This window comes from Scyliorhinus torazame, chromosome 1 (genome assembly GCF_047496885.1).
Source record: "Scyliorhinus torazame isolate Kashiwa2021f chromosome 1, sScyTor2.1, whole genome shotgun sequence".
Classification (NCBI taxonomy): Eukaryota; Metazoa; Chordata; class Chondrichthyes; order Carcharhiniformes; family Scyliorhinidae; genus Scyliorhinus; species Scyliorhinus torazame.
This window is the reverse complement of record NC_092707.1, coordinates 238473660-238489823: the sequence shown is the minus strand read 5'-3', so window position 1 is coordinate 238489823 and position 16164 is coordinate 238473660. Positions and strand designations below refer to the sequence as shown.

Genomic DNA, 16164 nt, shown 5'->3' with positions numbered 1-16164 from the left:
AAAGTTTAGTTTCAAATTCAGGGTCATTTCTTAGTATTGTGCACAAGCAAAAAATTTAACAATGCGCCATTCTCTCACACAACCTTGAATACTATCCTGGCCAATTCCCATATACGAAGCCTGCCTACCTGGCCAAATCGGAGATGAGGGGAGTTAAAATGGGTAAATTGACTGACTTCAGTCATCCTTAGCAGGTACCCCAAATAATCATCAATCTGTAACTCAGTGAAAACCCTAGAACAAGGATGTAGACACCAATCAACGTGCACTGTAGCAACACTGGCATACAGTTACAGCATATGAAGAGCAAAACATTGAACCACTTCTTTGTGGGAGCCCACGGAGTGTTTTACTTTGTGGGAGCCCAGGTCAAGTGTTTTACTCCATCTCATTTAAACAGCAAAGCGAGAACCAACGTAAAGCTGAAAAGCACAAAGCTATTCATCTCCTTTGTGTCAGGCCTCAGTCCAACTGTGGAACAAAATGGTCAATGAAATACAACACTTTAAAAACAAATTTCATTCCATCATGCCATATATTACACACAGTATGTCAGCAAAGGCAGAGTTTTAAAAAAAAGTTATTATTTTCTGGGAAACAAAATTGAGTCAGACCAGACACGCAATTTAGAAGCAATTGCTAGCAAGTGACTTTCTTGACCGAGAAAGGCACATCAACCTAAATTAACCAAAATTAAGTTTTGAAACGAAAGAGATTTGCTCGAGTATTGTATTTCAATACTGCAACTGAAAAAAACCCTCAGATATCCCTGAATTTCCTGGAGACTTGGACATTGTGGGATCCATTTTATGGAGCACAAGAACCAGGAAAGAATGCTGTGACTGATGTGATTACTTACACCGCATCACACTTTTTCAAATATTTTTGTATTGTGCTGTTTATAAGTATCATGGTTAGGGGTGGCCCAGTGGTTAGCACTGCTGCCTCATGGCACGTAGGAGCAGAGTTCGATCCCGGCCCTGGGCTACCTTCTGTGTGGAGTTTGCACATTCTCCCTGTGTCGTCGTGGATCTCACCTCCACAACCCAAATGATGTGCAGGGTAGGTGGATTGGCCATGCTAAATTGCCCCTTAATTGGGAAAAAAGAATTGGGTATTCTAAATTTGGGGAAAAAAGTATAATTGTTCCGATCCTCCATTACAATCAATGATGATCGTAATCTTGCAGAATTAAAGCTACTTTGATTGCCATTGGTGATCTGATAAGCAGCATGATTTATTGAGATGAGAACTGCAAAATGTTATATCTCAAAGTAATTAACTCTTAGCTTTCCCCCTGAAGTGGCTGGCAAGTTGCCGATTTGTATCAAAAAGACAAGGCCTGGGAGGTGTTTAGTAATTACCTACTTGGTAGTTTTAGTGCCCTGGGGTGAGCAGATGCCGGTGTAGATTGTGACCAAGTTGGAGTGGAGTTGCTATTGAAAACAGTGGGTAACATCTTCAGATTTTCCTTCCTCATCAAACTAGAGTCCAAAACAGATCCTCCGTTCTGGCATCTGCACCCTGGACGAGTTACTGGACATCTCCTGACAGCTCGGTCATTCTGATTGCATAGGAGCTTGTCTTCAGAAATGACAATTGTTTAGCATTGGAGATTAATCTAATTTGCTGTAATGTCTAAAATACAAAAACGTCATATTCACCAAATCCTAATGCCAATACTGAATGGGAGAGTACTGCTTTAATTCAAAACATGGGACTAGAGGGGAGATGTAGTGGATTGAAATCATGGGCTGGAGGTTTGCAATTTCTTGATATGCTGAACATGAAACTCACCCGTGGCCTCATCATCTAAGTCCATAACAAGCTTTTATACAGCACTCTTAACTTCATGCCAGTGGAATTTGCTATCCAAAAATCATATTTCCAGGATTTAATGGTCAAATTACCTAACTGTATTGGAATCTTCTTCCAGTACAAGGAGCACAGTAACTGGAAACAATTATAACGACTGAGTCATTACGGTTTCTGAAATATTTAAGTGTTCAAATAGCCTAATTAAAATGGGATGTTTTTGCATGGGTTTACTGGCATTTTGTTTTCAATAATTCCTTACTGAATGAAAGTAAATATTGCAAGCAGGTGCCAGTTTACATATGCAAATTGCTCAATTTCAAAACCCATAAGCCTCAATTTGCATATCTTCAAAACATACATTATTCACTGTAAATGTTAAGTGGCATTTTCTTTCTGCAGAAGATGAACCAACAAAACGTCACTGTTGAGGCTGTGCTCATGTTTTTTAATTACAGCATACTTCTGTTTTCAGAGACGCCACAATAAACTGGCACAGTGGTTATCACTGCTGTCTCACAGCTCCAGGGACCCGAGTTCAATTCTGACATTTAGGTGACTGTGGAGTTTGCAACATTTTCCCAGTATCTGCGTGGTTTCCTCTGGGTGTCCCAGTTTCCTCCCACAGACCAAAGATGTGCATGTTAGGTGGATTGTCTATGCTAAAGTGCCCCTTAGTGTCCATGGTGGGGCTTATGGGGATAGGGCAGGGAGTGGGCCTAGGATAGGCTTCTCTTTTGAGTGGTGCAGAATTGGATGGGCCGAATGGCTTCCTTTTGCACTGTAGTGATTCTATGAAACCATTCTCACATCAACACCACAGCTTTCCTAAAATAAAGAATTTATTGGAAAACAATTGTATTTCATTAATCAGTCTACAGTCCTTCCAGAACAAACTTGAATATGCAAACGTTCAAGGGTGTCAGTGCATTCTTATTTCCACAGTATAATAGGTACGTGTAGCACAACAAAGAGATAAAAACATTTTACAAATCAGAATATTTGACAACACAAAACGGTAGAGAACCTATAGAAAACTGAGATATTTACGGATTGGTATTATAGTTCCAAATCTGACGGGGGTGGGACAGGGGCGGTAGGGACAGAAACCACACCAGTCTGTACAGTAGTAATGGCACTTCCAATTGAGCATGCAGCTTATTTTAAATTGCTAGACAGTCAATTGCCCAACATGTGCAGTCTCAGCCTATCAGCTTCACAGAAGCAGTGGTACAGTGACCCCTGTCAGCGCGGTCCTCAGTTGTACAGTGTTCTTGGCATTTGCAGTAGTGATTGCTTCTCATGTGTCGGAGGACCACTAGAACCCTCGTTCTGGCAGCTTCATTCTTCGTCACAGCAAACCTGGAAAAAACATGCATTTCAGGATGAGTTAGTGTTTGAATGATAGCAACGTGGCCCAAAATGGGCATGTTTAGCACACTGGCCTAAATCGCTGGCTTTTAAAGCAGACCAAGGCAGGCCAGCAGCACGGTTCAATTCCCGTACCAGCCTCCCCGAACAGGCGCTGGAATGTGGCGACTAACTTCATTGAAGCCTACTTGTGACAATAAACGATTTTCTTTTCATTTCAATAGTAGCACATAATCAAGGTCTGTGTGGTTGGCATTACACACGGATGTGATCTGGAGGCCAATCAAATTTAAGGCATTTGTACTGGTAAAATGTGCCCGATCTCAGGATGGATGAAAGCTACCACCAATGGTTGAGCAGAAGAATAGGTGAAACAAAGATCATAACCCAGAGTGGTTTCACAGGTCGGCACAACATCGAGGGTTGAAGGGCCTGTACTGCGCTGTTATGTTCTATGTGTCAGACATCCACTTGCTACTCTAAGCAGGGTCTTAGTAGCATCACCTTTAGACTTACTCCAATGAGAACAGTCTTATAACAAGGCTGTTATAAGATAAAGGGTGGGTCATTTAAAACTGAAATGCGCAGTCTTCTCGCAGAGGGTGTGAATCTCTGGAACTCTCCCGGAGGGCAGAAGTATTTAAAATGGAGGTGGATAAATATTTGCTAGATCCAGGAGTGGAGGGCTTTAGGAAATGGCACAGAAGAGGACATTTCAACAAAAACGGGTTGAGTATTACAAGGTATGGCAGCATATTCCAAATGAATTTGCACTGTTGCATATTGCTCAGCAAGACCATGCTACCAAATACATGAAGCAATTTATGTTTACCATCCACTAAATTAGCAACTTATTAGAAAAGTCCAGAGTTTGGAAAAATAAGCAAGCTTTTGCTACATATTACGTTCTAATAAGTCACCTTAACAAATGGATGATCTAGGAGTTGACTAGATGTCCAGCGGTATTTTGGATCACTTTCCAGGCAATGAGAGAGGAAATCTTTGCCTTCTGGGCTTAATCTGTCTGGGATGGGAGGCTTGTGGCCCATTCCGACCTTGTACATTATTTGGAAGTTATGCTCATACTCATGCCAGGGCCTCTAAAATTGGAAAAACAAAACTTTATTAATCAATATTAAAGATTTGCACTATTTTGTTTGTTTAAATAAACTTGGATTAAAACTGAGATCACAACATTTTGAAAATGCCTAGTTCTGATGTGTACACTAGCAAAGGTACATGCCAATATCTGAATGGATCGCAGTGTTCTTGTGGAATAATGCATTTTTCTTCTGGTAAAACTACTTGCTTTCGATAATTTTAAAGAAAGTGCTGAACCAATGTCTTGTGTTCATATGCAAAGCTACAGTAAAGGCTAAAAATAGTATGGAAAAGTCAGATCATCCAATATAAAAGAAAAAGCATCTTGTACAGGAACTCCAGAAGAATTAGAAGGAGGAGGCTACCAAGCCTGCCCTGCCATTCAATACGATCAAGGCATATGTCGGCCTCTTCTGTGCCATTTCCCCATAGCCCTCTACTCCTCGATCTATCAAATATTCGTCCACCTCCACTTTAAATATTTCTACCCTCCGGAGCAGAGAGTTCCGGAGATTCACCACCCTCCGTGAGGAGACATTTCAGTGTCAAATGACCTGCCCGTTATCTTGTAGCTATGTCCCCTTGTTCAAGACTCTTCCACTTGTGAAAACATCCCATCTATCCTGTCAAGTCCCCTAATGATCTTATGCGTTTGAATAAGGTCACTCCTCACTCTTCTAAACTCCAAGGAATACAGACTTAAACTATTTAGTCTCTCTTAAAGACAACCCTCTCATCCCAGGAATTAGCCTGGCGAATCTCCTTTGGACAGCCTCCAAGGTTACTTTTTTTTAGGTAAGGGAACCAAAACTGTATGCAGTATTCCAGATGAGGCCACACCAACATCCTATACAATTGCAACAAAACCTCCCTATTTTTAAACTCCAACCCCTTCGCAATAAAGGCCAATATGCCATTTGCCTTCTTAAATACTTGTTGCACCTACTTGCTAGCTTTTTGTGATTCATGCACTAGAACACCTAGATCCCTCTGAACTTCACTCAGCTGCAGTCTCTCTCCATTTAGATAATAATCTGTTTTTGATTCCTCCTACTAAAGTGCATGACCTCACACTTCCCCATGTTAAAACTCCATTTACCAGGTTTTCACCCAGTCACCCAATCTATCCATATCCAATTGCAGAATCACAATATCCTCATCATAACATGCCCTTCCACCCATTTCCGTATCAACAGCAAATTTGGGAACATTACATTCTGTTCCTTCCTCAAGGTCATTAATGTAAATAGTGAACAATTGCGAGCCCAGTACTGATCCCTGTGCTCCCCCACGAGTTACACTCTTCCACTCTGAAAAGGACCCATTTATTCCAACACTCTGTTTTCTTTACGTAACAGCCAGTTTTCAATCCAATTCCATGGGCTTTTACTTTATGCACCAGGCTCTTATGTGGCACCTTGTCAAATGACTTTCGGAAATTTAAATGCACTTCATCTCTATGTTTTCCTCCATCTAGTCTTCCTGTTACATCCTCAAAGAATTCAAGCAAATTTGTCAAACATGATTTACCTTTCATAAAAACCACGGTGATTAGGTTTGATTATATTCAGCTTTCCTAAATGATTTAGCTATTTCCTCTGATTATTGACTGCAGCGTCTTGCCCATAATAGATTTCAAACTAACTGGCCTATAGTTCCGTCTTCTACCTTTCTCCCTTTTGAACAAGGGAGTCACATTGGCTTTTTTCCCAATCTTCCGATAGTCTCCTGCAAGTTAGCGAGTTACGAAAATTTTCAAATAATGGGTCCACTATCTCTGCGGCTGCTTCCATTAAATCCTTAACATGCAGTTCATTGGGTCCTGGCCACTTGACCGCCTTTAGCACATCGAGTTTCTCTAATACCCTATCTCTTGTGATTGGGATTTTTGCAAATTCTACCATGTTATTTGAAATCAACCCATCTGGTATCTTGGGGATATTTGCAATGCCTCCCATGTTGACGACTGATGCAAAAAATGTATTTAGCATATCGACCATTTCTTTGTCCTCTTACAAGAGCTTAGTTAGGCCTCATCCAGAGTAGCGTGCCTGTTTTTTGTCCGCAGATACAATAGCTGCTGTAAAGCCCCAGAAATAGTTTCATATGTTCGTAATTTCCAAGATGAGCAAATGGGACACGAGGGAGGAAGAGAGAGATTCTCCGAACCCCCCCTGCTAGGTCGGAAAATCCCCGGGGGGGGGGGGGGGGGGGGGGGGGGGGGGGGGTGAAGAGAGGCGTGAATCCTGCCCAGCCGCTGGCTGCTGTATTCTCCGGCGCCGGTTTTCGGGCACACTGGTCGGGGGCAGTTGGCAGCGCTCCCCCCCGGCAATTCTCCAGGTCCTGATGGGCCGAGCGGCCATCGTTTTCTGGCCAGTCCCGCTGACGTGAAATGGACATGGTCCCACACGGCGGGACCTGGCTGGTAGGCCGGCCGGCTGGGTGAGTCCTCGGGGGGATTTGGCCCCGGGGGGGGGCGCATGGTGGCCTGGCCCACGATCGAGTCCCACCGATCTGTGGGCGGGCCTGTGCCGTGGGGGCACTCTCCTTCCACACTGGCCTCTGTAGGGCTCCACCATGACCGGCGCAGAGAAGAACCCCCCTGCGCATGCGGAGGAAACACGCCGGCCAATCTGCACTTGCGCCAACTCGCCAGCAACCCCTCCTCCTCCGGCCTAGCCCCCGGAAGTTCGGAGGATACCGCACCTTACGGTTGCCCGACGCCAGGGTGGTTCGCACCGCTCTTGGCACTGGCGTCGAGCCATCCGGCCAGTTGCGGGAGAATCCCGCCCGAGATGTCACAATGCCAACCTCATGTGCTTATGAGAATTGCCGAGCTGAACAAAATACTGATTTAGTGAAAACTGAATAAAGGTTTATAGGTAATTATGTAATTAGTCACAGAGATACTGATGTCACCTTCTACTGGATCCTTGTATGCAGATGTTCACAGAACTCATGGAACGTGGTGGCTCCTTTGGAAAGGATGAACCTGCATTCAAACAGTACCTTTCATGTTTTCAGAATAGCCAACAGCTTACATTGGAAATGTAGTTTGTTACGTAGGCAAATAAGGCAGCCAAATACACACACAGCAAGGTCCCACAAACAGCAACCGGGTGAATGACTAGAAAGCTTTTTTTATGGCACTGGTCCAAGGAGGAATGCTGGCAAGGCCACTATCAAAAGTCCCTGCTCCTCCGTCAACATAATGAAATAAACTATACAGCTGACTTCATATCTCCTTCAAAAGACAATGCACATTCTGTGCCACGTGGGAAATCCTAGACACCATATACAAGAATTGTTGTCAGCAAGAACAGTAGTTGGAGTCACAATGGGGTATCTACGAGGCCAAGAGCTTCATGGATTGTACATTTCCAGAAATGGCACCCCACATTTTTAAGATATGCAAGCAGAAAGAGAATAGGATCCCATGAGTGTATCTGGCTCTCTAACCAGTATTCAGTACATTCTCTCATGCTCTGGAGAAGTCACCTTCTCCCCACATTGCCTTCCTCAGTAGTTCTCTCGTCTCCGTCCCCCCTCACACGAACACAGCCAGAGAAGTTTTCCTTGCATTCAATACACCGCCACCTTGGTTCTCTTCTCTCATCCTCTGATGGCAATACCAAGATCCCAATTCTCTTCTATATAGAAATAGGAGAGCTGTGGTAACTAGAAGGGTAGATGGGGGAGGGGACTGGCTTCTGCCATAAATCGCCCCTCAAGAAAAATACATAACTCTAAAGGGATTGTAAAAATATCCATTGTCTCCCCATGTTCTGATGTCCTGTTCTGAAGGGAATTGTTTCCATCCCTATCTCCTTCTCACTTCAACACAAGCAAATATTTGTTGGCTTTCCGTTCTCCTGTTTTTCCCATTCCGTCACTCCAGCGTCTCCAATCATAGGTTCCTTCCTCCCACCCTTGCTGCTCCTCCAATCATAGATTCTATCTCTGGAGGAGTGGCAAGAGTGGGGGAGGGGAAATCTGTGATTGGAGAAGTTAGAGCAGCAGAATGAGAGAGACAGATTCCACATTCAATTATGCATGCTTTTCAGTGCTCAACAAGATGCCTTCACCTGCAACTATTCAGCCCCAGACCATGCAGGACCCATAACAAGTAATACTGTATCTGAATGACCTTTCAGTTTTCCATGGGGGTTATCGGCCCATCATCCTTGGCGATTACTTGTGACCTTTCACGTGCGAATTTGCACGCCAACATGCATATTTTGCACCCTGCTATAGATCCCCAAACAGTCAGGGGAGATAGAAGAGCAAATATGCAGGCAAATCTTTGAGAAGTGCAAACATAATTGTTAATAGTGGGAGTTTAAAACCATCCTCAAATTAACTAGTGTGAAAGGCATAGAATTCTTAAAAAGGATCCAGGCGAACATTTTTAAATAGTACACAGCAAGTCCACAAAAAAGGAGACGGTTCTGGACTTAGTTTTAGACAATGAAGCAATATCAATTGTGGAATTCTTTGGTTTAAATGTTCATAATCCAGTTAAATTTAGGGCAGTTGTTCAAAAGAAGAAAGGTAGGTTAGTAATTAAAGTTCCCAATTCGGGAAATGCTAATTTTACTAAGCTGAGATGTGATTTAGCTAAACATAGAACATAGAATTTACAGTGCAGAAGGAGGCCATTCGGCCCATCGAGTCTGCACCGACCCACTTAAGCCCTCACTTCCACCCTATCCCCATAACCCAATAACCCCTCTGTGGTATTAGAGGTATTACGGTACCTGATAGGCTGGCGCACCATTGGTGGAAACTGTATGCTTTCTATTGGTTAGGATGTATGGTAGCTTCGCCCTGCTAGACGGGGTATAAGAGCCCGTGCCGCCCCAGCAGCCTTCATTCTGTCCTTGAGCTGCTGGGGGAAACATCTAGCTTATTAAAGCCTTCAGTTGGACTACAACCTCGCTTTAGTGGTCATTGATCGTGCATCACCCTCCTAACCTTTTTGGACACTAAGGGCAATTTAGCATGGCCAATCCACCTAACTTGCACATCTTTGGACTGTGGAAGGAAACCCACGCAGACATGGGGAGAACATGCAGACTCTGCATAGACAGTGACCCAGCAGGAAATCGAACCTAGGACCCTGGCGCTGTGAAGCCACAGTGCTATCCACTGTGCTACCGTGCTGCCCATGTAGTGAGATGGAATTAACTACTTGGAAGATCAATGCCAGACCAATGGAAGAGATTCAAGGAAGAGATAGATCCCTTAAAGAAAAAGACAGTGGGTCAAACATCCAGAGCTCCCTGGATATCAAGAGGCTTAAAAGAGGGATAAAGAAAAATGGAAGCTTACGAGACATTACAAGTTCAATGCTACAGAAAAGCTAGAGTATGAAAGGTATAGTGTACAGAAGATTGAAGAGTTGTAGAAAGCCTGCAGGTACAGATAATCTCATTGAAATATGTTGGTGTGGTGGTAATGGAGACGCGCTCAAAAATGGGCAGGACTGCATATTAAAAATATGCATGGATAAAAAGCGTTTTGGAAAGACAGGAAAGGAAGAAAAAGTGGGGGTGGGGAAGGAGAAGTGACAGTATTAATTAAGTTTCATTTTGGTCCTGGTAAGAGGATGAAGGACAGAAACTATCTGGCTACAGCTAAGGAATGAAAAAGGTGCAATTATGTAGCCAGTGGAGTTTATAGGACACCGACTAGTGGGAAAGATGTGGAGGATCAAATTTGCAGAGAAATTAGAAAAGTGCACACATTATAAGTAGTTATAAAGGGGAACTTAAATTATTTAAATATAGACTGAGGTAGTACTAATTTGACAGAGGGCAATAGTCCCTGGAGTGTGTTCAGAAGAATTTTCTACAGCAGTGTGTTTTCAGTCCAACAAGGAGACATTGTTGAACCAGCTTCTTGGGAATCAAGTGTCAGTAGGGGAACATTTAGGAAACTGTGATCATTGCATCATAAAGTTTAGGATGACTATGGAAAAGAAACAATCCAGAGTAAGAATGAATAACTGGGGAAAACCCAACTCCAATGGGATAAGAATGGAAGGCAATGATTATGTGCTTTTCTCTCTGTCCAGTCTTCTGCTTTGGTGCTGCCTTGGATATCACTAAGAGTGGGAATGCATCCTCTGCAGCATTGGCAAACGCAATCTTCCCCACATGGACTGCAGCGGAAAGACAGTTCGCCACAACCTTCTCCAGGTAATTAGGGAGTGACAATGGGTGCTGGTCTAGCCAGTGACACCCACATCCAGATAAACTAATTTGCAGGCAAAGCATTAGCTGAACAATGAGAGATAAGAGATTAAGATGGAGCAGAAAAAAGTGTGCTTTTGACAGATGTCAGGCAGATAATACAACTGAAAACCAAGTTGAATATAGAAGGTTCAGAGGGGAATTGAAAAAACAATTGAGAAGCAGAGAGAGCATGGGAATAGACTGGCATCTAACGCACAGCAAAGGCAGAAAGTTCTCTAGGCATATAAATAGTTAAAAAGTTGGTAAAAGGAGCATGGCTGATTAGGGACCAGAAAGAGGGCTTGCGCAAGTACGGTTGACATACTAAATGAATACTTTGCATCTGACTTTACCAATAAAAATGCTGCTGCCCAGCTCATGGTGAAACAAGAGCTGGTTTAGACACTTGAAGGGGTTGAAATTGATCCAGTGGTGGCAAGGAAAGGCTGTTAATAAGGTGCCAGGACTGGATGAGTTGCATCTAAGAATATGGAGGGAAGTGAGTGTGGAAACTGTGGAGACACTGGCCATAATTTTCCAATCTTCCTTAGACCCAGATGGTGCTAGACTGCAAGAGAATTGTTCAAAGGGTATAAAGTTAAATGCAACTATTATACACCTGTCAGTATAATCTTGGTGGGGAGCATAAGTAGGCTTGGGATAGTTAAGTTTTCGTTCAAGCTGACCATTTTATACTATATTCACTCAAGGTCAAGAAAGCCATTTTGATACTAGCATGTGGCTGCAAAAGCCACTTTATATGACTGTACTAAGTAATGGCCAGTGAAACAGATGATTATAAAAGTAATACACCTTGATTAATTGTAATATAACTCAATGAATCAATGTAATCAATAATGATATTAGAAAGACTGAGTTTTAATTTAAGTAAATTCTATATAGTAAGGTGGTGCAAATTCAGCTGAAACAGCTCAAACAAAAGAATCTTTTTTGACACTGAAAAATGTTCATGCAACCCTACATCATGACCTGACTTTGCATAATTTGGTTGAATGAATAGAGTTGTCAGAATCCGATTAGGGAACAGTGTGAACACCCCATTGTATTCCTGTCTGAGATCTTACGGCCAGGTGGCCTCCTGAGGGGTGATGCAAATAAAAGTCAACCAAATTTACCCAGCAATAGCTGGAGCTAATTGTTTGGAAGCAGATCTATGAAGTGATCTAGGTTTGTATTGTTGGATATAAAGGTATAGACTGGAGTGTTTTTGTGTAAGAAAGGGTAAAACTCAGTTCGATTCATGTTAAACAAAGGTGTTTGCATGTATGGGGATTTTTGGTTTCAGTTCAAGTTGTGTCTGTATTGTGCTTAGGAGGTTTACAACACGAAAGGTAAACCATGGCACTGGAAAAAGAATACGCTGTTACTTGGCAACCGGGGGGACCTTTAGGGTAGGAAGGCTTTTTGAATTTAGTTTTAGCTGAATTCATAATAGATGGAGCTACGAAGCTAAAGAATAGAACAGCTCTTTCAGCCCTGCTAGAAAAACATGGGAGCTGCAAAAAAGCAGACTTCTCAAAAAGAACACCAGAAACTGAAGAACTAGTTATGGAAACTAGAGAACGAAAGGAGAATTTTCCAGGAAGATTGAAATAAAAACAAAAACAGGAATTCAAAACAGGTACTGTTCATTGAAGTTAAGATCAGAGTTGAAAAGTACAGATCTGGTGCAGTTAGCTAGTGAAAAGCCATTGATATCTGAAACACTACTAAGGTTGGTGATATGTTCTACAGCCTGCGAAGTGAAAGGTTGAAGAAATTGGGATCTTTGAGAGACCGTGTGAAAGTCTGAAAGCTCCCGGTTATTTAAGACAAAGGAATACTGAAAGGAGAGTTGGAAAACATGGAGGTAGATTATTGCTGAAAGCAGCTGAGGGAAAGCATTGTTTTAAAGATTCTTAGGCATGTTTATTCGAGAATGGAGTTTGGAAACATTCAAGTGGAAGCCGGATTCCAGTGAGATCAGTTGGCTCGCAGTGCAATAACCACCTCGGGGTATTTGAGGAGAAATCCACAGAAAACCGATCAAGTTACATCTGCCACTTGAATGGGGTGTTGTCTGACCGCATTTAACCTGTTGAGTTACAGGGACTGTGTGTTTACTGAAAACCTTATAGCATAAGATACATTTCCAAACCTGTTACCCTTAAAATCGGTGTACATTTGTGAAGAAAATTGGGAGCGAAGGAGTATCATACTGTAGTCAAACTTTTCATGTTTAATTGATGTTATTTATGTCAAAAGCTAATTGGCAGCCCTGTGACTCAGCTCATCCACGTTTTCTAAAACAAAGTAAAAGTTACAGCTTTTGAGCCAGGGTTCCATTCTAGAAACCTCCCGTCCGGTAGTAACACTAACTGGGATCGTAACACAATCATTAAATCAGCAAAAGCCTGACAGTGACATGGTCTAAGTTAAATACAAGGGTTCTTGTTTGGCATCGTGAGCCAAATATTGAAAACCCTAGAAACAATGAACCATGTCAATCTCTGCAAATGTGTTCGACATGGAGACCAGAGATATGAGGATGAATCTTGTCACCTATATTTCACTGGAATACACAACCAGCTGAAGCTAGAAAAATCATTGTCCTAAGTATATCTTTTCTTACATAAATTTTATATTTTTTACTATTCAGAGTCCTCCTGTTTTGTCTGTGTTGGTTAAGCCTTGTCTAGGCAAAAGTATAGATCACACTTCATACTTAGCAAATTACTTACAAATAGAGTGGTTGTTAAAATTAGATAAAGGGGGAAGAGAAGCTTTTAGAAATGATAATTCAGGGTAACATTAACAACTTGGGCAAAGGCAGGTTAATTAAGGGTAAATTTTGTGAATTATTAGACAAAATTAGCATAATGAGAGGGTAAGTATTAACATTTGAAAGTGGCTGAATACCCAGGTTTGGACGATATATATGCTAGGCGGTTAAGGGAAGCGAGAGGGGAAAAGATGGAGGTATTGACCATCATTTTCCATACACCTCTAGCTACAGGTCTGGTGCTAGAGGACTGCTACTGTTGGTCCATTGTTTAAACAAAGGGAAAGTGCAATAGATTCAATAATTAAGGCCAGTCAGACTAATATGAAAACTTATTGGGGAAAAAGTTACAATGAACAGCATAAATCACCATTTAGAAAGACACTGATTAATCAAAGACAGTCAGCACAGATTTGTTCAGGGTAGGCAGTGTCTAACATTATTTGAGGTTTTTGGGGAGGTAATAAGAAGGGTTGATGAGAGCAGTGCACTTATTGTAGTCAATATGGATTTTAGCAAGGCTTTTGATAAGGTCTCACATGGCTGACAAATCACCAACAATAAAAGCCCATGGAATCCTTGGCAAAGTGACAAGTTGGATCCAAAATTAACTCAAATACAGAAAGCAATGATCAAGGAGCGTTTTTATGTCTGGAAGGCTGTTTGCAATGGGGCTTAGCAGGACTCAGTACTAGGTCTCTTGCTTTTGTGGTATGTATCAATGATTTGGACTTGAATCTAGAAGGTATGATTGAGAAGTTTGCAAATTATACAAAAATTGACCATTTGTTTGATAATGAAGAAGAAAATTGGAGCTCACAATTAGATATTAATGGACTAGGCAGATGGGTGTAACAGTGGAAAACAGAGTTCAATCAATCGAGAAGCGTGATGAAAAGCATTTGGCTAACAAGGGAAGAGAAACTCAGTAAGATATCGAGAAGTGTGGAGGAAAAGAGGGACCTTGGAGTGCATGTCCACAGATCCCTGAAGGTGGCCGAACATGTAGATAAGGTAGTCAAGAAGGCATACAGGATACTTGCTATTATTAGCGGAGGCACAGAATATAATGGTTGGAAGGCATAGAATATAATGGCTGGAAGGCTATGTTGAAACTGCGCAAAACATTATTTAGGTCACAGCTGAAGTAATGCGTACAGATCTGACCAGTGCACTAAAGGATAAAGATGTGATTATCTCCCCTGGCTGGTTAGTCTGGAACCAGGGGCCACAGTTTCAGAATAAGCAGCAGACCACTGAAGACTGTAATGAGGAGGGATTTCTTCACTCAGAAGGTGGTGAACCTTTGGAATTCGCTACTCCAGAAGGCTGTGGAAGCTCAGTCATTGAACAGGTTCAAGACAGAAATCGACAAATTTCTGGAGACTAATGGCATCAGGGGATAGGGTGATAGTGTGGAAAGTGGCATGGAAGTAGGTGATCAGCTGTGATTTAACTGAATGGCAGAGCAGACTCGACAGGCTGAATGGCCTACTCCTTTTCCTACGTGATTGTATTAGAGGGATAGACGGGAGATTTTTGAGGATGTTGCATGGACTGGAGAAGTTTATTTATATGGGAAGATTAGATAGGCTAGGGTAGTTTCCTTTAGAACAAAGGAGGTTGACAGGATGTACAAAAATGATAGGCCTTGATAGAGTGGGTACCAATGCTCTTTTCCATTTGGGTGAGGGATTCATAACCAAAGAGCATAGCATTAGGGTAAAATGTAGGAGGCTTAGTGGAAGATTAAAGACTATGGCAGGATTCTCCATTTCTGAGACTAAGTGCTGACGCCGAGCCAGAATCGGTCGACTTTTCCGACAGAAAAAACGGCGCAGCACCTGGACCGATTCTGCTACCGTTGAGGGGCTAGCACCTGTGCCGTGTGGAACACAATCGATTCCAATGAAAAACGGTGCGGGATTCAACACTCTGAAGGCTCACAAGCTGCAGCCGCACGTACACATTACACTCCCCACACACACTTATCCCAGCCATCAAGGTGGCACTGGTTGTGCTGGAGCATGCCCATACAGCTGATGTGTCGGCTGGGGTCAAAGGGCACCGGGGCTGGGGGAGCCCTGGGGGAACACCTATATAACCCTTGGCACTAGGTTCAAAGTGGGCTGTTAGCGGTGTGCGCAGCTGCATGACTGCCTTGCTGGCTGCGGCATTACCATCCACCCCAACCCCACAGCCCACCTCCTGGCCAGCCCCCACTACTGTCCCCAGCCCTGGCAAAAGGCCGGCCAGGGGCAAAACTGTCAGCAAACTATGCCGACGTTGTACACCTTCTGCACCCCCTCGTTCTCCCTCAACAGCTGCCACGCTGGTTTCACAATTTTTGAAACCACAAGCGAACCATGCCGTTGGAAACTCGTCCCATCGAAGGCGGAGAATCGCAGACCCTGGAGAATACCGGGTCAGGCCCGCTAATGATATGCAAACGGTGTCTACAGTATGTGCATTCTAGAGCGCACTGACACCACTTGAGGTGCTAGAGTATTGTGGTTTGTCATCAAATCAGCACCTGCCGCAATTTCGGTGCCGGAACTGATTTCTCACCCAATCGCCTTTCCCGATTTCGACGTCGGCTAACAGAATCTCGCCCTATATCATTCAGAGAATGGCAGGGATCTGGAACTCACTGCCAGAAAAAGGTGGTAGAGATAGAAACCCACATAACATTTAAAATGTTCTTGGATATGCACTTTGTTGCAACATGCAAGGCTATGGATCAAGAGTTGGAAAATGGGACTGGTTAGGTGGCTACTTGTTCGCTGGTGTGGATACATTGGGCCCAATTTCCTTGCTGTAAATTTCTATGATGCTACGATTCGACAACACTTTTGTGAA

At 42.9% G+C, this 16164-nt stretch overlaps 1 protein-coding gene across 3 annotated transcripts in view; it reads right to left on the bottom strand.

Moving 5' to 3' along the window:
• Positions 1 to 2639: 2639 nt before the first annotated feature.
• The window catches only part of map3k4 (mitogen-activated protein kinase kinase kinase 4), a 234086-nt gene continuing 220561 nt past the window's right edge, over positions 2640 to 16164 (bottom strand). For all 3 annotated transcript variants that reach the window (XM_072503694.1, XM_072503685.1, XM_072503676.1), the window contains 2 exons: positions 4107 to 4286; positions 2640 to 3177 (listed from right to left, as the gene is read on the bottom strand). In XM_072503694.1, the coding sequence (XP_072359795.1) occupies positions 3157 to 3177; positions 4107 to 4286 (201 nt within the window). In that variant the 3' untranslated portion in view covers positions 2640 to 3156. The remainder of the gene's footprint in view (positions 3178 to 4106; positions 4287 to 16164) is intronic.